The sequence below is a fragment of the Nymphalis io genome, chromosome 15 (genome assembly GCF_905147045.1).
Source record: "Nymphalis io chromosome 15, ilAglIoxx1.1, whole genome shotgun sequence".
Taxonomy (NCBI): domain Eukaryota; kingdom Metazoa; phylum Arthropoda; class Insecta; order Lepidoptera; family Nymphalidae; genus Nymphalis; species Nymphalis io.
This window is the reverse complement of record NC_065902.1, coordinates 3,288,966-3,312,616: the sequence shown is the minus strand read 5'-3', so window position 1 is coordinate 3,312,616 and position 23,651 is coordinate 3,288,966. Positions and strand designations below refer to the sequence as shown.

Here is a 23,651-nt window from a genome sequence, read left to right as displayed (position 1 = left end):
AAGCAATCTCAATACATTTAGAATCTCAATAGATTTACAAACAAAAGATACAAGTACTTTTAATTATTTCGTTAGAAAGCGACTTCATAAAGACATGATGGATCTCGTTGATAAATCTATTCACCAGAGGAAGTGCTATACGTATAAAGCGATTCACCATTCGTTACAACTAGGTATTAATTCATCATAATTTTAAAATGTAACAAGACGCATAAAACATTCAACTTTCGTCACCGCGTGCACCGTAACATAAGGTATTAGTTATTGCCATTGTTACAACAACAACGGTTATGTAATGTGTGTACAAGTGGACGACAATAAAAGCAACAGTCATTCGCAACCGGTTACGTGGACAATGAAAGTATTCTTAGATGCAATTTAATAAAATTACATCTCTATTACCTTCCGTGTTCAATTATTTTCTTTTTTTATAATTTAATTTTGGAAGAAATCGAAAAAATGTCAACGATCACCTTAATCCAAAACACTGGCAAGAAGTATAAATCACTATAATATATTAATGCACATTTAATTGACTTGATATCGGCTCTTTAAAAATGCATTCTATTGTTGGTACCAAATACATTTTTACGACTTTCATAGTTTCATTCAACACCATCATGATTATTCAGCCAATTCTCTCTTATGGTGTGCCACAGATCTCCACATCCAGCCTTCCACATCCAGTCGAGTCTCGCTGCCTTTTTCAGATCATAGATTATATAGATTTGGGTATTCGTAGTGTATCATCTAGGAAAATCCAAATTTGTATAATCCATCACCGATTTTCTAGCATTATCATCATTATAAAAACGTTCGTACGAAAACTCGTCAACAAAAATTTGGGTATAATGGAAACAATGTCAATAGTAGAAGTCTCAGTAACGAAAACAGAACGAAGCCGCAAGAACCAACTACATAGCCCCTCTATAATAATTATATCGAGCTACTGTCAGGTAACATTTTGCATTTGCCCTCAAGTAAAGTGGGTTGATAGTATTTAATCATTATGCTGGAGTGTAGATATACCTTAATGTATGGATGAAGTTCGCATTCATGATATTGTGTATGCAAATTGAAATTATATGATATTCGCCATTATCATTTTAATAAATGTATGGTACTGAACGGGATAGTCTCGTACGATTGTACAATCGGGTAAATAAAGGAGTACACACACGTTTTTACATATTTTTTTTCGCGTTGAAAATGAATTAAGTCAAAATATTGTGATACGTCTACGCTAATAAGTTTATTATAACTTGGACTAGAAGTATAAAATATTAACCAACTAACTATTCACAATAATAAGTATGGTCCTATTTATTTATTAATTAGTTATATTCTTAATGGTGATGATGTCCAGCTGAACGAAGTCGATCACGGTGGTTATTCTAACGGAGAAAAGCCACTTTAAAATGGAGGAGAAATTATAATGCTCAATTGTGTGCGCAAAGACAGATGCACTGTCTATTTTCTCACTCTCATGATCTGATGGCTATCTGACACGACAGGGATTTCAGACGCAGGACTAACGGTTTAACGTACTTTCCGGGACACGGGAATATCGATACCACCAGCTTCTAAATGAAAGAAAAACTTAATAATTTTTAACGGATTTTAACCTATGACCTCGCAATCAGCAGCCTCTAAGCTAGCCACTAGAAGCAGCGAGACAGGGAACCTTCTTAAAGTCATACACGCCAGAGAAAGAAGGTATGCCGTACCTACATTATTAGTTCAGAGAAACTTACTCTAATAAACAAGTAGTTACGTGTCAATAATAAGAACGGCTCTTACATCCACGAGCTAAAACAATTACACATTTGAAAAACTTGGTATTCTTCGCTAAGCGACCGCCATACGTTCGTAAATCCTGTCATTTACAAGAAATCGAAATTTTAAACCACAATTCTTAGTCATAAATACATAACCACTCGATTTTCTTGTAAGATATATCGTTCATCGCTAGCATAGATAGTAATTACAGACAGTTCTACGTTAAGTGTCCTGTACCAGACTTCTGCAGAGCTCAACTATTATGGAACTTATCTCGTAACCCAACATATCAATTACAATAGCACGATTAGAGAGCTCCTTGTAATTAACCAGATAATATTGATAATATCGCCTTTGCAAACGCCATGTAAGCTATTAAAATAACCCTATATTCAGTTTACGGTACTATCAAATAGCTATTTTAATTCAAAAATCTATATATTAACAATTTTCTACGCTTGTAATTTCATTACTTGTTCTAAATAGAATAGTACGTGATGTTTGCATTAGCTCAAAAAATATTTTGGAATAGAATGGACAGTAGTTTAGAATCCAAATACATCCATTTCTCCTAATGGAGCAAGCCATAACAACACCTGTTTAAGTTTATTTAAATCTAACAATTTTATAATGGCTTATGATTTGTCTAATGCCGAGTGTAAACTGGGCCGAGATGGCCCAGTGGTAAGAACGCGTGAATCTTAACCGATGATCGTGGGTTTAAACCCGGGCAAGGACCACTGAATTTTCATGTGCTTAATTTGTGATTATAATTCATCCCTGCTTTACGGTGAAGGAAAACATTGTGAGGAAACTTGCATGTGTCTAATTTCACTGAAATTCTGCCACATGTCTATTCCACCAACCCGCACTGGAGCAGCGTGGTGGAATAAGCTTCAAACCTTCTCCTCAAAAAGGGAGAGGAGGCCTTCAGCCCAGAAGTGGGACATTCACAGGCTATTACGGATTGTCTAATGAGTAAAGTAATCCATATATGTCCCGTTTCTAGGTCACTTTTTAGTAGAATGTTTGGAGGTTATTTTACAAAGTTACTCCAATGGGGTGTGGTGGATATAAATGTAGCAGGACGTTATGCAACACGTGCTGCGACACGTGACATCTTTTCCTTGACCACTGAGCACGTGATGAACAATGAAAATAATGTTTTCGAAACACTTGACCATCTTGGCTTAATGATGACGGTAAAATAAATAACAACCCAAAGACCTGCGTCAATAGTGTCTTACTCTGAACGTGGACCCATTTTTATATTTAATATAGGCAGCCAGATTGACTCCTGGTAAGTTATTACCCGCCCATATACATTGGTACCGTAAGATATATTAATCGTCCCTGAAATAGTCAATGGAAACTAAGATATTATGTCCCTTGTGCTTATAATTACACTGGCTCACTTACCCGGAATACAAAATTGCTATGTTTTGCTGTTTGGTTGTAAAGTATATTATGAGAGGATGGTACCTACTGGCGGTGAGGGTGATACGCGGATATCGTACGGTGTCGTGGACGGCGGCAACACTTCTCGCGGGCGATCCGCCTTGGGAGCTCCAGGCGGAGGTGCTCGCGGAAGTGTACCGGTTCCGGGCGGAAGTGAGGTCGCGTGGCGACCGTCCAGGGTTGGAGGAGGTGCTGCGAATCAGGACTCTCGCCCAGCAAGCCCTGATTCGCAGGTGGGAGGAGGATCTGAGGTCCCCATCAGCAGGCCTGGCGACAGTGGAGGCGATCCGTCCCCACTTGAGTCGCTGGGTAACGAGAAAAGGCGGCACACTGACATTCAGACTGACTCAGGTGCTTACTGGACATGGGTGCTTCGGTAAGTACCTGCACGGAATAGTCAGGCGGGAGGTAACGCCCTCCTGCCACGAGTGTGGTGCGCCTACGGACACGGCATGCCACACTCTGATGGAGTGTGCCGCTTGGGGGCCTCAGCGCCTTTCCCTTGCGACTTTAATCGGCGGAGACCTTTCGCTGCCGAGCGTGATAAATGCCATGCTTGGTAGCGAAAGGTGCTGGATGGAGATGGTCTCCTTCTGCGAAAATGTCATGTCGCAGAAGGAGGCCGCGGAGCGGGAGCGCGAGGAGAGTGCCTCCGCTGACCCGCTTCATCGAAGAAGACCGGGGAGAAGACGCCAGCGCTATGCGCATCTTCTCCTCCCGCCGTGAGTGTCGCCGGGGCCAGAGGGTCTCTGTACCCCGAGTACCCCCTAGGATTTGGAGGCCCGCAAAAGCGGGCCAACCGTCGGGACGGCACGGTAGTATGCGCAAGCGATCCCGTGACGTCCCCCGACAAGATGGAGTGGGTACCGCTGGTTTTTAGTGGGTATTCCGGCGCCTTCAGCGCCGGCGAGTCCCACATACCCCCCCACCTTATGTGGGGGAAACACATAAATGTGTTTTTCCAGCGAGAAAAAAAAAAAAAAAAAAAAAAAAAAAGGATGGTACCTACTCAAGATGGATTTACACTAACCACCTCAAGAGAGAATTCTGAAGCTGAGCACCAGCATGATTTTAACGAACAGTAAGCTATGATAATAAAACCAAATCGATTTTTAGAACACAAGATCGGAGACTTTTCTCTCGTTTTATCAAAACGATCATACAAATAGGAGAAAGAACAGTTACTTAAAATATTTAAAAAAACTCAGTCAATTCTCTTTTTTTTACTAATTTTGCACCAAACAAGTATCAATTCATTGATATTTTATCCTTACATAAAATGAAATGTTTGAAATGTTGTTCATTGTGTCACCTACGTGAAGCTAACGACTTCCTCGCGTCTCACTTTGTATTGTTTTATTTTTTAACAATTTGTCATTACAGCAGGAAATTATCTACAGATTTGTGATGTGAAAACAAATTTGTTATTTTTGTTTTTTTGTTACTAATGACTTATTATTATATATATTTATAGATATATTAGATATGATGACACACTTTTGGAGTAAAGCGATTCACCAGATTATTATTGCTTACACAATTTTTTTAACAAAAAATTAAGAATATACTAATATTATAAATTCAAAAATATATTGTTGCACCCAACTGACTAATTATTTTATGGGCTCTGGAGGGTACATATAGGACTTTTATATATTGTAATATCATATACATAATATAATATATGTTTAGAAGGGCGCATTATTCATTAAACTCAATTACTATTCCTTAAATAGTAGAACTTTAATCCGTAATCCGTAACAGCCTGTGAATGTCCCACTGCTGGGCTAAAGGCCTCCTCTCCTCTTTTTGAGGAGAAGGTTTGGAGTTTATTCCACCACGCTGCTTCAATGCGGGTTGGTAGAATTTACATGTGGCAGAATTTCAGTGAAATTAGACACATGCAGGTTTCCTCACGATGTTTTCCTTCACCGTAAAGCACGAGATGAATTATAATCACAAATTAAGCACATGAAAATTCAGTGGTGCTTGCCCGGGTTTGAACCCACGATCATCGGTTAAGATTCACGCGTTCTTACCACAGGGCCATCTCGGCTTTTTTAGAACTTTAATACCGTTTATTATTTCTAACCTTTTGACAAAAAAAAGTAAATGCCTGTAAATATCACACTGCTGGGCCTTCTCTCCATTTTGAGAAATAAGTTTGGAGGTGCACCATGCTGCTATAATGCGGGTTAATGGGGATACTCTTGGCAGTACTGATAATCAGTAAAGATATTTTCCTTTACCTCCGAGCTCGAGATTAATCAACAAGATCGAGATTATAAACACAAATTATGCACCTGAAAATTTAGTGTTGCACACCCGGGCATTCTGTCTCTCATCTTGGAATCATCGGTTAGGATTCTCGTCTTCTAACCACTGGGCTGTCGCAGCTGATCTACTAGTCTATTCTAGTCTATAAAATTTAATAATTTTATTTTTTTTCTCTATATGACATCCATTCGCAAACAATTTTAAGACTTACAGGTCTTATCCTATACTTATAAAGTTAGTTAAGTTTTATTAAGCATCGAAATTGAATATAAAATAACTCAAATAACGTTACATAATTAATATTTAATAACGTATTTATATCTGCAAATTTAAAGTTAACTACGAGTCCACTAATAGATTAACCTAATGTTAATTAGTATTTGTGCTTTTGTTTATTCACCTTTCCCTTATTAATAGTAATCAAAATTAATTTAATTAACAAAATCTGATCTGAAAACCGCTCAGCATTGTTTACAATCTAACTTTCACGTGACCCGACCGAGGCCGAACAAAGCCGAGCAAAGCCGATAGATCGGAAAGTGGTCCAGTTGCGGGTTGCGGGTGACCATCGTCCACCGGTCTCATTAGTCTTATTATAAGATAGCCTGCCCTGTCCCCTGTACTGGACTAGCATAGATATCTTATAAACATTGTATAAATATTCATTTATAAACACAGTAACGACGAACATTTACGAGAAAGTAATTGAACATTGGCAATACTAATACGACGTATAATTTTTATTCTACACGTGCAAGTTCACTACCGAGCATAAGATGAATTTTTCGAACACAAATTAGTTTAGTAGAATTTGCATCCGCAATCTTCGGCTACGACTTACATGTTAAAATCGTCAAACATGTGTATATCAACAAATTTATCGTAATAATGTTTAAGATATTAAATTTTTCAGGTAACGAAATACTTTGCTTTATTAATCCGTTCCTCAATTCCACTGTATCCATTCTATTTATGATTTAAAACATCTATTATTTTATATATCAAGACATATATAAAAAAAATCATTCACCATATTGAAACAAAGTGTCGCACTGAAAACGCACGCGTGTTTATTTTTTTTAATTCCCGCAGTCGTCTCATAGTGCGAGTATTATGTAATAAGTGAGCACATAAACAAATGTATTGTTGCAATGCCATACAAGCTCCTGTCAATAAATTAAGCTGTGCAATATCAATTCTTAACAAACAGTACCGAGAGAATTGCTGCTCCGATAGATTGTAAATACCCACACTGAATATTAAGAATATTCAGCCGGAGGCCACAACCGTTTCTTTATGATTTTATCTTGCAGCGAACGACGACGTACCTTATCACAATAACAAATATATAAACAATGAACTATTTTGATCATAATGCACAAGGTGGTTGGACTTTTCACTCATCAAATATTCTATTGCTAAATATCAGTATTTTTGTAATGTTTTGTTCCGGTATGAAGGGTGAGTGAGCTAGTGTAACATTCACAAGGGATATACCATTTTATTTCCTACAGTTGGTGGTGCATTAGCGTTGTAAGTAAAGCTAATTATATAATTTCTTAAAGCGCCAACGTCTATAGGTGATGGTGACCACTTACAATCTACCTAGTCCATTTCCATATCCGTAATTCCTTATATTATTATGGTAAACGTCTACCTATTATTAAAAAAAAAACATTAAATGACCTCAACAAACCATGTGCAAGTTATATATAATAAAATGACATAAAATTTCACCAACAATATTTAACGCGTTTTCACACAAACGTCGACTTCATAAGTCATTTGTAAAACGAGTATACACTCTGAGAGCTTATCCATAACTTATTCAAGCCTTAGATCTTAGATATTATACGGATAATTTAAAATAAACATCAGCAGGCCTCATCTGTTAGGCGTGCGGTTATCTCGCAATTATCTAGGCTTATCACATCGCTCTGACAGACTGGAGCGTGGGCGAAGGATTGCGCTGTCAGCAAATCGCCGTTTTGTCGAAATTATGAGCGACTCGAACCTAAGGGGAATAAAGTAGCGTTCGGCCCGGGGCTTTTGTGACTTGTGGGTGTAACTCTTACCCACGTTTTTATTTCACATTGAATCGGGAAGTTTGCTGTGTTATTATATAACTGTTATAACTTTTATTAAATAAAGAATGTTTTTATTCAAATAAGTATTTTTTCAAGTGAAACTTCTTTGGAAGATAAAAGACCACGAATATTCTCGACTTGAGTGTGAGAACTCTAGGATATGTGCACTCCTCCTATCTCATATTGCATAAGGTCGCCCAGCAAACTGCGCAACCACCAGTGCGGAGCGTAGAGCTGCTATTTGCCACACTGCCCTTCTATACTGAAACGGACCCCTGGGCGATAGGAGTAAAACTTCAACGTTTCTATTTGTAACGTTTGAGAAAGACATCACTCCTGACGGCCACGATCGCAATTCACCGCTACTGAGTTTAAATCATTTTAATTATATAAGGATAAGAATTTAAATGACTTAGCAATAAAGTCTTCCTAATATACTAAATGAGTAGCAAGTGTTCATAGTATTAATATATAATAGAAGAGATCACTTTCTGTATTTAATCCTCATTTTTAAACTTAAGTTATATTCGACTATTTTATAATAATAAATATATATGCAAAAATAGAATAAAAGGAGATTCATTCACTCACTCACTCATTTCTTACAGTTCCAATGCTTTGCCAAGCACGGAATCTAAGATTTACCTTTTGTCTGTAAAACGCCGATTCAAATACTTTCACATTTATATATATATATATACTACTAGCGCTTTATTCGGGCTTCGCTCATCATAATTCAGAATTGCCAAATACCAATTCCCATAAATAAAGAATTTTCATACAAACTTTCATCCCTTAAGGGTTTAATTTTCAAAAATCTTTCCTTAGACCTAATCTACTGTGTAAAAGGAACCCCGTATACAAAATTTTATGGTGTACACTAGTAGTTTGGTGTGCGTTTATATGTTTATCAGTTATTTCACCTTTATAATAATAATAACATCCTGGGACATTATTCACACACGGCCATGTGATCCCAAACTAAGCAGAGCACGTACTATGGAAACCAGACAACTGATATACTACATATACTATTTTTCTTTTGTAAATACATACTTATATAGATAATTTAAATATCTATATTATTATTATTAATTATAGATTTAAATTAATTGTTCGGTAATTGCTTAATACTATTTGGGTCTATTTCTACCTGAAGTCCACTTGTGAAATTTGATTACCAGGAAACATCGACGCTGAATGCTATCGAGTCGCGAAGATAAGCGGGTCTTGTTATAACAGAATGGATTATAGCGGATATCAAAGCTTATAATTTACTCTCCACAATCACAGGTTAGTTGTAACCATATTTTATGAAACAGTGTATGAATAAATGTTTTATTTCTTATATCCACGTTAAATGATTACAGACGATGAAAACACATTGCTATTTAATAAACAATATCAACAACTATAGTACTCTACGGCTTTAATTATAAACGATGACAACGAGACATCAGCGAGATGTTTAATCTGTCTGTCATCATTGATTTGACATTCGAAACAAGAAAGACGCTTCATTGTTTAACGAGTCACCCCAAAACAATACTTATATTTAACTAGTTTTCACCCTATGTAATTCCTTCCTTGGGGTTCAAGCTAGCTTTATAACAAAATTTATCAAAATTCAGTGGTTTATCCGTAAAAGCGTAACAGATAGACAGACTTACGTACGCATTTATAATATTAGTTTGTAAGTAATGTATATTAATACATATGTTACGTAATTAGTATACAAAAGTAATATACCGGTTCCCTTTGAATCCACGGTCCGAACCGGGAGCTTCGCTTTAGATTGGCGTAATTTAACTATAAAATGACGATCCAAAAATACTTTAGACAGACCTAAATATAATTATGTTGTTTCATAATTTCCTATTAAGTTTCATAAGATAAATCTAAATTTCTTTATCGAAGAATTTGATACTCTCACTTAATACATTATATCCGTGACAATTCAATAGACAGCGTGCATTTGTACCGTCTCGTTTTAAATTTAGTACTTGTTTTTAATTACTTTAATTGAAATCTGATTTATACCATAGTTATTGTAATTCATCTAACTTCCATGACATCGGTAAATAATAAATATATATAAGTATCTAAATGTAATGTTATTATATAAGTAATATATAACTTAAAGTAGCAGGAAGTGTATCTGAATTTATGTGACTCTTTTATCTGATTGCACAATTTGACGTTATTCTGTACTTTTAATTTAAAATTAAAAATCAACGCATTTCTCACGGAACTTCCGATGTAGATCGTGTGATAACTCGAGACTGTATTCTCCGAATCCTTCGACAGGTTTTAATGAAACCTGGACGTAAACAAACGAACCTGTCACGAGCGACTTGAAACTATTGAATAATAAAATAACCTTATTTACGCAAAGTAATATTTTAATAATCATTAAATTCCATACTTAAAGTTTTATATAAAAACGTAAATGTCGCCGAGGAACAGTAAGCGATAGGGTTGTGTGCGTTAATATTGATAAAAACGTATATAAATATGACTGCGCGGGCGCAGTGCGTGTATCGGCGGCGAGAGATAAAAGAGAGCCTGCACTTACGCGCTCACCGGTATTCATAGTCGGGCCGACATTTGTATAAAAATTTGCAATACTCGAAAAACATAATACATTACAAGACAGAGTACAAAAATAGAATCAACATCTGTTGAAAGTAATTAATTAGGTAGCATTTTTTTTTTATAGAATAGGAAGGTGGACGTGCATATGGGCCACCTGATGGTAAGTGGTCACCAAACGCCCTTAGACATTGGCATTGTAAGAAATGTCAACCATCGCTTATAGCCAATGCACCACCAACTTTGGGAACTAAGATTTTATGTCCCTTGTGCCTGTAATTACACTGGCTCACTCACCCTTCAAACCGGAACACAACAATATCAAGTATTGCTGTTTTGCGGTAGAATATCTGATGAGTGGGTGGTACCTACCCAGACGGGCTTGCACAAAGCCCTACCACCAGTAAATATGTTGTTCGATCATCTTTTATTTTGAAATATATTTACTAAGTTTATATTTTATCCTGAAAATATTTCGTATTTCTTTAGAAGTAACCACATAGTCATTATTAACAACGAAACAAATTTTCCCCCGTAAATGAATTTATTTTCGAAATAGATATATTAATAATGAATAATTTAAATATGTAAAAGCGCCAGTCTATAGCCGCCGGTCAGCGCCGGTCAGCGCTGGAATGTGCTACAGTTTAAATGAGGCTGCGCGGGTGAACCGGTCGGACGGCGCTCCGTTCGGGGAAAGGGCATGATTTATAGCTAAAATTAAACGCAGCAACTCACACTGCCATTATCGATTCCGTGTCATGGGACCCGTGGTAATGAATGTTATTATCATTACCGTACGTACGCTGTGATGAGAGGCTAAATAAACAACAATTATCCTAATTACTCCGCCACGTAATATAGGCCTTCTTTTCTATCGATAGCTACAACTCACATCAGTGATTTGTAATTTTGCAAATTATACTATTGGATATTTTCAGTATAGCTTATGTATCTTATGTTTTTTTTTTAATTTGAATATAGACCAATGATCTTCTTGTTCTTTTTTTAAATATTTTAATTTTATTAAGGCACTACCGTTATGGTTCGATGGAACATTTTCAGTGATGGATATTTTTTGTATGTTTATTTATTTTACTTGACTATTCTTATACATCGAACATATTTATTGTTATTTTTAAACAATATTTTTATATAAATATAAATAATATTAATATTAAAATTAATAAATTTATCGCAAAAATGTATAAAAGAAAATTTACACAAAAAAATTAGAACATGAGTTTGATTTGGTATATTGTATTATTTTACTTTATTGTATTATAAATCGTTAGTAGTTTATTATATTCAAATTCCAAACATAAAAACTGACCTGAAGGCCTTCGCGCAAGCCAGTCGGGATGAATACCATAAATTATTCTACCTCTAAAAATCAATACTTTGTATTGCTTCGTTCCCATTGAAAGTATGAGTGAACCAGTGTAATTACAGGAGACATGTATATACATAGATGATAGGTATCGAAGATATGAGGAGTTTTATATATACATACTCCTTCAATAGTGCTTATAAAGGGCTTTGCTTTATCTAATCAAATATAAAAATATATATATATATATATATATATATATATATATATATATAAATTATATTACAAATGAAAATCAACAACTATTTATTACCTAATATTGCAAACACAGACATCTATTTGTTATTTAAAAGAGATCGCTGAACTACTTTTGTTTATCCTTTCTATAGGAAGCTGAATGTTACTCAACATTTCGTCCAGATAATCTAGTATCTCTCAAAGATAATCTAAGATTTCGAATAGGAATGGACACTTTAATAGTTCTAAATAACGAGCTCTGATGACGTAATCCGAGCTCGGTAATTAAATATATTAAATGTATTTGGTTTTTTCAACAATATTATAATATCTTGATGAAATAAGGTTTTACACTTATCACAATTCGATTAAATATCTGCTATGATTAACGTTTCGTTCAATTAAATTATTTGCTTAATAGTTTTTTATTAATTAGTTGGTTCTAATTAAAATTACGTAATGCGTTAATAATTGTTATTATTTTCATATTTTTTATTGATTAAATAATTGTGAATAATAAATCTTCCAATAAAATTCAAATAATAAACCGTGAAAAAAACTTAATGATATTAATTTTTTGCTTTTATCTGTGGACTTAGGGATTTCCAAAAGCAATACTATGGCTGCGATAGAAGAATTTATTGACAATGGCTCATCTTCCTCTTTTTTATTGTAGTTATATCAACTTAACATTAAACACTTAAAACAAAAACTTTTAACAGTATAATCAGATGTAAGTGTACGTTTGTATGTATATACGTACGGATATTCAAGTGTTACGCCAATACAACATTTTAACAACAATTTGTATATTATGTTATCCTTTCTAATACCGTTCGTTTCTGTTATATTTTTATAAAATCTAATATCACGCTAAACTTAATTGTAACAATTAACAATAAATTTAGCAGTGCCGTAAAGCTACAGGAAACGAAACATACATAATGTACAGCAAATACAAGAACATCTGTTACTTGTCAATAAAATTAACCTCTTGAAGCTGGCTGAAGATATTAAAATAGGCACTACAGATGTAAACAAGAAAAAACTTAAACCAAAAGAAGAAGCTGACCACTTGAAAAGAAAAAAAAAATTAAACGCCACTTATTTATAAATGGTCCTCTTATAATGGAGCCCATTGTTAGACTTCTGTTCAAAGCCTCTTATAAACTAGACAACACCATTTGTTTACCATGTTCGCCCACTAACACCCACTCCTGCGCAGGCCACAGCCGACTGAAGAGGGACAAACGCGTGTTATAATACTAAAGTTAGCTGCCGCGTACCCTACTTTATTCATGTTAAGGTTCGACGAGTATCAAAAAGGTGACGAAGAGTTTTTGATTTTTCTTATATACTTTAAAGGTTTCTAATAGAATTATCAACATTGTGCTAAACTTCTAGAGCTACCACTATTGCTGTTGGGTAAGAATTGCGTTTGATCTATTATTAATTTTAAACTAGCTTAATAATCATTTTAATTAATTATTTTAATTTACGTTTTTGTTTTCTATGAACAAACAATGTTAATTGCGTTTTTGGCCTCTTTATCTATAAAAATATTCTTCGTAAGTTAACGTAACGTTTTTTTTAATGTTATAGGTAGGCGGACTGGCAAGTGGGCCACCTGATGTTAAGTGGTCACCACCGCCCATAGACATTGGCGATGTATTAAGTATTAACCATTTCTTACATACCAATGCATCACCAATCTTGGGAACGAACATTTTATGTCCCTTGTGCTTGTAGTTATACTGGCTTACTTACCCTTCAAACCGGAAAGCAACAGTACGCAAATAAGTATTGCTGTTCGGTGGTAAAATATCTGATGAGAAGGTGGTATCTAACTAGACGGGCTTGCACAAAGACCTACCATCAAGAATGCTCGCCCAAAACTTTTTATCTACATAAATATACAGAGGTGATTTTGTCATGTGTCTAATAAGATTTATATAAATAACCATATAACAATAATTATATTGTTATTTATATAAATTAAATTACCAGAATTAATGCTATGAAATGTATTAAATACGTTAATAAATAAATGTTGCGTGCGGGTGAACAGTGAAACTTCAATTTGTCTCTTTCTGTCTACAGTTATTTAACATATTAAAGAAGAGAAATCACTATACAATAGCTATAGAACATTTATGAGTATGCAAATAACGATGTAAAACGTAGTATAAAAAATTACATAAAGCATCGTGTCCACTCAGATGTTTAGTTTAAAAATCTTAATAGTATCAGTGTCATTCTTAAATAATTTATCAATTCTATGAAAATAATATGAACAAAAATAACGAACAGCTTATTTTATGTAGTCTGGTGCTTAATAATTGTTTTACTTACAGTAAAAGTAACAGCCTGTTAATGTCCCACTGCTGGGCTAAGGCCTCCTCGCCATTTTGAGAAGGATTGGAGCATATTCCACCACGCTACTCCAATGCGGGTTGGTAAAATACACATGTGGCAGAATTTCAATTAAATTAGACACATGCAGGTTTCCTCACGATGTTTTCCTTCACCGTCAAGCACGAGATGAATTATAAACACAAATTAAGCACATGAATATTCAGTGGAGCTTGTCCAGGTTTGAACCCACAATCATTGGTTTAGATTCACGCGTTAGTTGTTTTACTTAAGAAAAGCTAAATTTATTCAAAACAAAACAAAGAAACGTATATCGGGTTTCATTTTCGAAGATATCTACAGTCAGTCAATGTAATCTATCTACTTACGGATTCTTCCCAACTTATCAAAACGTAGCTGAATTCGAGACACATCAAATAATTTTTCATTCCATTGTTCTTATTGGTCCATCAATCGCTGGTATGTGTTGCGTTCAAAAGTATATATATATAGTTGGTTGAGATAAAATCGAAGTAGTTGCGCCGCGGCAGCCGTGGCGTTATCTAGATCGCAAAGCTGGTAACTGCGGCCTGCAGGTCGCTTCATACAAATTGTATGGCGTATCTACTACTATTTTTGGGCATAGTTAACCTTAGAGTTTTCTTGTACGATGCTCTGGCCCGCTAATAGGCTGGATTCATCGTGTCAATGGTGAGAACTCGGACAGTTGATACCATTTATGCAGTATATAAGCCATACAGGAAGAAAATATCGCGCTTTAAGAGTGAAATAGGTTTTCATTGTATATGTACAAACGCAGCCGCGTATGTAATCGTTAAAACTTATTTATTTGTATCATAAACTGTATAGTCGAAGTAAGCCACTGGTAATACGGAAACTTTTCATATTTAAGCATAACAAAGAATAAAAAACATTATAATGTTTATAATTTTAATGAAATAAATGAAAAAATAATTTTAAAATTAAACATAGGAATATGAAAATTTTGTAAGATCGTGCTCAGACTCGTGGTTTATCAGATAAAGTGACAAATGACCTTACGGCCATTCGGCCAAAAGATCTAACGGTTCAAGTTTCCTTTTCGAGATAATATAGTGTTTATAGTACCATGTCAGGGCGTACGACTACGCTTGTCCCGCGACCTCATCCTGTATACGGAAATGATACTAACCTATCTAATTTATTTACATATATTGAACATAAAAATAACGCAAACAAAAAGTATTTACCATAAATCAATCCGAATCAAAATATTCTTCAATCAAATAGGCTTTTAATAAAAACTTTTGAATTGTAATTAAAAGGCTTTGAATTTAAAGTTACATATTTTTTTTATCTTATATATAAATGCATTTAGGTACGTCTGTTTGAGATTTTACTAATGTTTGGCAGATCACCATGAGAATTAACAGATAGATGTAATTTTTCATGGCGAAGTTTCTTGTACTATCCACTTTATTGCAACTAGCGAATAGATGACACTGCAGCACATAAACTTGGTTCGCCATGATAATTGGTATACATTTGAGTACGAAGAATATTTGAACTCCAATACGAATTGTCCGAGCTTCCAAATAAGAAGGCTATTTAAAGTTGTACGATATTTCACATAATTGTCGATAAACAGTATCATCTTCGGCTCACGTCCTTTGAATTTTAACATTTTGTACCCTCTGTAGACACACCAACGTTAGAATGGTTCGAAATAACTTAAGACGCGACCCAAAGCGTTTAATCGTAGTCTACGACGACAATATATCGACATTAGCATTTTATAATATAAATATAATATGTGTATATAATATTTTCGTTCCTCTAGTGCGAGTTTGTGGATACGTGTGAAGCAGAATTTCATCCGATACATGTAGTTCACACAAAATTTCAACACATCGCATTATTTTCCATTACTGCACGAGCACGAGATGAATTATAATCACATTTTAAGAATCACGTGTTCTACCTAGTTCACGTGGCTAAGATTTCGAGCTTTTTCCAACAGGCTGCACCATTGCGGGTGAGTGGATTATATTTATAAATATAAACTACATACAATCAAAACAATAAAAAATGTCCTACCTTTATCATTAAAAACATTTACAATTGAACGATAGCATTAATTTTGTAGTAATCATTATTAAACTCGGCTTAAATCACGTGCCCGTAGACGAGGCGAGTCAATCGAAATTTCGCGTGCAGTTGATCTGATTTTACCAGATCTAGATCATTTGGGTAGGCACGCAACAGGTAGTGGCAGTGGTAGCGGTAAGTGGGTGAAAGGTTTCATTGTGGTGTCACGACCGGCCGCCCATTTATATACTTGTAAATAAATGAACGCGAAATTCGCAGATACCGTTATTGTTTCGCTGATCTGAGATACGGCGCGGTAGGCTACGATAACGATTGTTTGCTAGGATATTATCTCTGTTAAAACTTATTAATTGTCTTTTTTAATACTTATAATAACTAATCTACATGATATTACTATATGTTATATATAGATGACTTTTTTAAATATGCGTGAGTAGATAAAGCTGCAAGCAATAATTGAAATTGCTTTAAAGAGCCGATTTTGATGGAAATAAAAATTTCATCATTTTATTTTACAATATTTACAAATTTTCAATTACAATAGAAATCCTTTTGGTATGTAATACAATAGTATAAAAGCAACTAATTCAGTAGTAGTAAAGTATTGTAAGAGAAAAACAGACTATAGTTGACCGTAGTAAAATTAGTGGTATAAACAATAAGCTAAACAATATGCCATCTATGTGTATTCTAATAATCGTCTGAGACTGAATAAGCAGCTGAAAATTAAAGAAACAGGTTATGAGTTTTGACAGACTTTTATGATCAGCCATCTAGAGGATAAAAACCCTATTGCGAATGGTTTTGCTTGTGGTGAGTTAATTTCCTGTCACCATAAGACATATTTGTTGAGATACTAACTGCTGAGTGGTGGTGATTGTCACCACTTAAAATAAAAAATAAAAACGCCCAGTGGGAATCGGACTCTATGTTTTCATGCGCATAAATTAAATTGATCTAGTGCTCGGCGGCTTAAGAAAACTTTGCGAAGTATATCTTACATATGTACAGCAGCGTGGTGATATGAGCTCGAAGCTCCAAACTTAGTACTAGGGCTTTTTAAAACGTTGTAGGGCTTTGTGCAAGCTTGTCTGGGGGTATCACCTACTCATCAGATATTCTAACGCAAATACTTAGTATTGTTGTGTTCCGGTTTGAAGAAAGAGTGAGCTTGTGTAACTACGAGGGACGTAACATCTTAGTTCTCAAAGTTTGTGGTCACTCACCATTAGGAGACCGATTTGTCCGTCCGCCTACCTATTGTATAAACAAAACCTTCTGTTTAAAATGAGATGAATCCTTTGCTCTTTTAGTATTCACCGGCGATTATTTTCGGTTTTCCGATAGCAATAGTGAATCACATAAATATAAATATGTTATTTGCTTTCTGCATATATAGTTATTTTATTAATATTACTGTACATTACCGATGATTGATTAAAATGAACATGAGTTTAATATTGCTATAGTAAAAATATAATACTTAAATCTAAATAAGCATCGTATGCTCATTTAAGATGTTTCATTTTCAAAAATTATCTTGTAACATTTTTAGTATACTGTAATTAAACGCGAAAATAAAATGCAAATGTTTTGCCAAAACAAATAAACGCTTGCACTGACAACGAATGAACGAAAAAAAGAATCGATCAAGCGATTGTCATTCATTTTATAACAATAAAATGCTTTATTTGTTTCGTAATACATCGAACGAGTCAAAATTTATTCATATATGTTGCCCGGATGTTGCTGCTAAGAATTTCGTAAAATATAAACCCAAAGTTACTTTTCATTGGCGTACTTGGGAATTGAATCCAGGATTTCATGATCTACAGCCATATACACTGGTTAGTGTAGACCAACGCAAATATTACTATATACTAGTATATTTTTAAAATACAACGACTTTAATCGCCAACAAATATTATTAATCTCTAAAGTTATACATACTGTTCATCTTAAGAAGGGTGTGTCTTAGTATTTACATACACTAGTACCTTATAAGTGTGATTACACACTACCGGCCCGAGTAAACCCGACGCTCTAGGCAAGTAGCGAAATTTATGTAGATTATAATAAATAAAATAAAATACAGACCGAAGAATATTCTTTCTATCTTAATAATTTTAGACATAAAGGTATAAATAATATATCCGTTGAAAACAGTAAATTCTGTCTTCAAATTTTTATTTAACTTTTATATAATTTATATACTGCAAAAAAAATTTCACATCATTTGAATTTTTTATCGTGTCCTTAAAATTAAGTGTTTTATATAAGTTTCTTAAAAAAATCGTGCATATACTAAAATACTTAAAACAGTAAAATAAAAAAAAAAATAATGCTAGCTCTTTCTAAAATATTTCATAAAATAGTCTTAGAAGGCTTGTTGTAACAAGTATAAATATCAATCAAACGTTGTATACGATACATAATGTTATTTATTATGTAACAATATTATTTATGGCGATCAAACTCACCATCACTAGGAGCGAAGGTGAAGCTATCTCGTTGAGCATTTCCTGAAACAAACACAGGATTTATTTACTTGGCCTTACGAACTTCGAACTTGATATTTAATACCGTAAAGAATATTAAGAGTAACCGAATGACATTATTTATGCATTTCGATGAAATCAATTTTAGTATATAAATAATAAATATAGTTTTAAAAACTAATAAAATCATATTAATATAATCACATTAATATATGTCCATTATTAGAGCATATATATATTTAATTAATCGAATTTCGAATGAATTTTTAATATGTAGAAATAAATAGATAACACTATTGCGATCTTAACTTTATTGTTTTTTTTTTTTAAACGCACAGTTTTTTTTAAATTGAAGACTAAGACTACATGCATGTAGCAGATGCACAATTTAGTCAAATTTCTAATTAAATATTTTACTCCCTGAAGTATAAATAATTAATCAAAATAATATTTAAAAAAGAAACGGATGTAGCGTTTTGATCTACTCTCTCTGTCTTACAATGTAATTTTTATATTATTAACTCATTGATGATAAGAGTTCGTAAAATGGCAGTGTCGACCTCGGAATTCACGTAAAGCCGTTGGTCCTGAGCTTGGACTATCGCCGTATTGTGGTCGTGTTGGATGCATGTTTATTTTGCGTTTATAGTTCATCTCGTGCTCAGCGGCGAAAATAAATCTTCCAACGTTCCACAACCCGAATTGGAGCAATAGTGTGGAGTAAGCTCTAATAACCTTCTCATCGAAAAGAAGAATAGACTTTAGTCCAGCAATGGGAAATTTACAGGCTTTTTTTATTACAGTACTTTATTATTTATTACAGCACTTTCGGCTATTGTTAATAAAAATGTCAAGATTTATTGAAATTATTTTCAAATTATTTACAATTATAATATACATATATTATATAATATTACATATATTATAGTATGCGTTCACGAAATTGAAAGGCAAATATCGCGTCTTAAAAACACAAACTTAGTCAGTTTTTCTTTTGTGAAGACAAAACTTTATACTGCAAACATTTGTGTCAAACACAGTTTGAACGTTGTGACATTAATTTTATAATTTGTTCAATTGAATTAAATTCCGATTTTTTAATAAATAGAAAAAAGTCAGACTATTAATACATACCTCTTGTTAACAGTTCCAATAATTTACTTGAGAAATGAAACTCGGGTGTAAACATTCTCATCACTCTATATGCATTATTTTGTTATTAATTTACTACATATAAATAACAAACAAACCATTTCACTTTTATTTATATAAGCACATTATGACACTCAACTTTACGTGATAATTTTAATTATAATACTATGATTTTTAAGACACTCATATGCACAAAACTTAAATAAAATCCGACGTGCATGTGGCCAAAGTTTTTACTTCATACAACTGTCATATTATAATTTTTTAAAACACAAAAAACGTTGAGTTCTTATATCACGCGTCACCAATTTCAAACATAATTTCACGCGGTATTAATAATCTGTATTATCGCTATCCAACGTACGATTTCTATTTCAAATGTTTCGGGAACGTGACGTTACTGTAACATATTAGTTTCTGAACGCGACGCGCGGATCGACAGTGGTTAATTATGCTGTCCCGATTCATTAGTGCAGGGATCAGGGACGGCCGGGGCCATATTATCGCTTTATTAGCGATATTTTTAATTGTACAATTTGAATCAAAATATAAATTTAAAGAATCGACAACAACAAACAGAAGCGTATTTGCTATATTATATATATAAATATTTGTAGCATTTACTTACACAGTAAATTTAAATTTATGAAAATAATATTTCCTTTTGTATTAAATAACTCCAAAATATTAACAAGGTAAAATGAGGAGAGTGTATTTAGGTCGAACATATTGGTCTATAGTAGACGATCAGCCAAGTAGACGATCAGCCAAGTAAACAATGCCTATAGTTATTTTAACGACAGGAGGAAACTATAACTATTCCAAAGACCCATGCTATTGAAAGTCGCGAACAATTCGATCTGCGTTCCCGAGAAACATTTTAAGCATTTTATTTACCGCCTTTCTTAAGCCCGAGTACGGCCCACGGCTCGGCTTCAGAGGTCAGGGTTGCCGACGCTCGTCTTTTGACCTCTATACAACTGTCCTTCACTTTCGAATGATAAAAATATATTTCTATCCTCCTTCCACAGGCCACGACACATTGCTTGACATCTAACCCTTCACGTCATTGTAGTAGCGCTCCCTTTCCCGCGTTCCACGCAACGCGTATTGCCATTTCATTTTAACAGGTTATGACATATCGGTAGCCTTATGACCCAAACATCGGCGGTCTTACTGTCCTCTTTCATCGCATGTATTACATGTATATGTTTCTTTGTCACACATGTCGCGACCTCTACAACTAGCCACTTGAATAGATTAGGTGTTTTCATACGAGTATGAGTTCAATATTCATTGATAGCTGGTTCGTTGGCATTTTAAATGCAAGAAGAATAACATTGTTTAAAAATGAATTTATCACATAAATTTATTATCCAAAACGTGTCTAATATATGCAATATTAGATATATTGTAGTATCGGACTTACGAGCTAAGACTACACTTAGTATACAATTTCTGTATAAGATTTAACCGCTGATTAAGTGGTTACGCTGTTTTGTTTTTTAATAGTGATTTTATGCTTGTCTTGTGTGTCATTAATTAAAGTACAATTATTAACTAGTTAAAATAAATGAATAATGATTAGACAACGCTTATTTATCTTTCTTAACGAAACGGCTCTAACGATTTGTCCAAAAATTTGTATGAAGATAAGGTTTCGCTTTTAAAGTTTATCTACAATAAATGTCTAAAAAAAAATCACAAAAAAAATTTGTAATTGTTATTTTTATTCGGTCGTCCATCTAAACTGATACCAAAAATGCGAATGTAACTCTGTCTGTCTGCTATGCTTTCACAGCTAAACTACTCAAGCGATTGTGAAATTTCGTATGAAGTATGCTTGAACCCCAAGAAAGGACTAGGTTGAACCTAACACTTGCCTTCCTTTCCCCCAAGACGCTACTCAAGCTGAGGAAAAAAACTAATACTAAAAAATAGGCTTAAAGCCGAAATAGCATAAGCATAAACGATAAAAATTACCATATAGCTATGTCATGTACATTTTTTATAATTCATTAGTTTGATTTCGTAAATTCCTTATTTCATCGCATAAACAGTATATTGAGGTCACGTGTCCAAGGACAAGCGTGACAACACAAAAACGTTCAGAAAACATTTTTAAAACTGAAAACATAAAAATTTAAGTAACAGCATCTCGTTTTTGTTCAAATATTTAACATAATAACAATAATAATGTCCTCCAGACCGATTTCAGCCACGGCGGCGAATCCCATGAAAGAAGAAAGATTAGCCAACTGCGCAGGAGATATTATAGTGTACCAGTGTGTGCGCAAACACGGGTGCACTCTCTATTCAATAATGGTCATAATCCGATGGTACGGCAATCCGACACGACCGGAAAGAGTTTAGGCGCAGAATCAACAGCATTACGTGCTTTCCGAGGCACGGGAGTGTATTCACTTCCAACTTCCGGGCTGCTATTGACAATTTTATAACAGAAAAAGCCAATAACTTTTTATTGGCCCAACCTGGGAATTGAACTCAGGACCTCCGGGTCTGCGGCCTTAAATCAAGCCACTAGACCAACGAGGCAGTGAACATAAACATATTTAACATATTCACAGCTTGGAACATAATTTTCATCAAATGTTTCTCTTATAATTTATTAACATAGAACATTACATATATTATTTTCTTTTACAACTTAACTCACACTTATTAAAGTAAAACTGCGATCGCACACACATAGATTGGACGCGTAACTTTTTCTAGCGCTGACCTGCGGCGATCGAGAGCGCACCGTCCGCACCGACCACTGCCACATCGTGGAACTACTAACATTTATCTATTGTACATTCAAATAAAATTAACTTTACTTTAATCGGAAATTTACAAAAAAAAAAATATTTTTAATTTTCATTTGTGCTGATTTTTACTTGTTCTTTACAAAAATACTTTTTATTATTTATGTGACCTATTTGTTTAAATATTTAAAAAAACATCTTTTTAGCGCTTAATAATAAAAGATAATAGAATCATAAGAGACAATTTAAAAATTGAAATTAGAACATCTTCGATTCCTTCGATCTGTTTGTGTTCAGCAATGTCATATCAATCTTTGATTTAAATTCTGATTAAAACCAATAAAAGAGCCTTCTCCATGAAATACAAATCCTTACACAGCGAGAAGAAAGCGCGATGTCTGGCGTCGGCGCGTGCGCGCACCGTGTTTTTGCTGCGATGAATATTTATCGCTCGCTCTTGCCATTAGTGGCCGGTAAGTATATTCCTCGTTCAACTTTAACATAATATAGAAGTTTTTTTCTTTAATATGCGAACATACTGTTACACTTTTTTTCTTTTTTTGCTTCTTTGGACTTACGTATTTAATTCAGTGATATTTAATATAGATCTAGTCAAAATGTAAAAGGCTCAATCAAATTGATTGATTATTTGCTCTTTACTGGATCGACAATTTGATTCATGTTTAACTTTACAATTAGGTTAGTACCTATTTAGTTAGGTTATCTCCAGCCTCGGAGGAAGGTTGGTGCCAAGCCTCGGTGGCAATGTAGAAAAAAAACACATGTCACTTTATCATCTAACGAATAATAAAAATCATATTAAACGGTGTAAATTAAATTAGACTTAAAAAATCTGACCCGGTACATATTTTGAGATTATTTTTTAAAATCTAGACGACAAAGGCATCAGTATCAGTTTTTTCTGACCCCTGAATGGTCACAGATCCAGGATAACATTTGATTTTAATCTTTACTAATTTTGGAATGAAACTCTCCGAAAGATGAACACGGC

At 34.1% G+C, this 23,651-nt stretch overlaps 1 protein-coding gene across 3 annotated transcripts in view; it reads right to left on the bottom strand.

Moving 5' to 3' along the window:
- LOC126773897 (uncharacterized) overlaps positions 1 to 23,651 on the bottom strand; it is a 234,069-nt gene that overhangs the window by 176,851 nt on the left and 33,567 nt on the right. The window contains exons 1-2 of one of the 3 annotated variants that reach the window (XM_050495142.1): positions 19,854 to 20,262; positions 18,702 to 18,743 (exon numbers count right to left, since the gene is read on the bottom strand). The exons of 1 other annotated variant lie outside the window; for it this stretch is intronic. In XM_050495142.1, coding sequence (XP_050351099.1) covers positions 18,702 to 18,743; positions 19,854 to 19,914 — 103 coding nt within the window. In that variant the 5' untranslated portion in view covers positions 19,915 to 20,262. Of the gene's footprint in view, positions 1 to 18,701; positions 18,744 to 19,853; positions 20,263 to 23,651 lie in introns of those variants that run through there. One more of the 3 variants, XM_050495140.1, reaches the window with a different exon arrangement.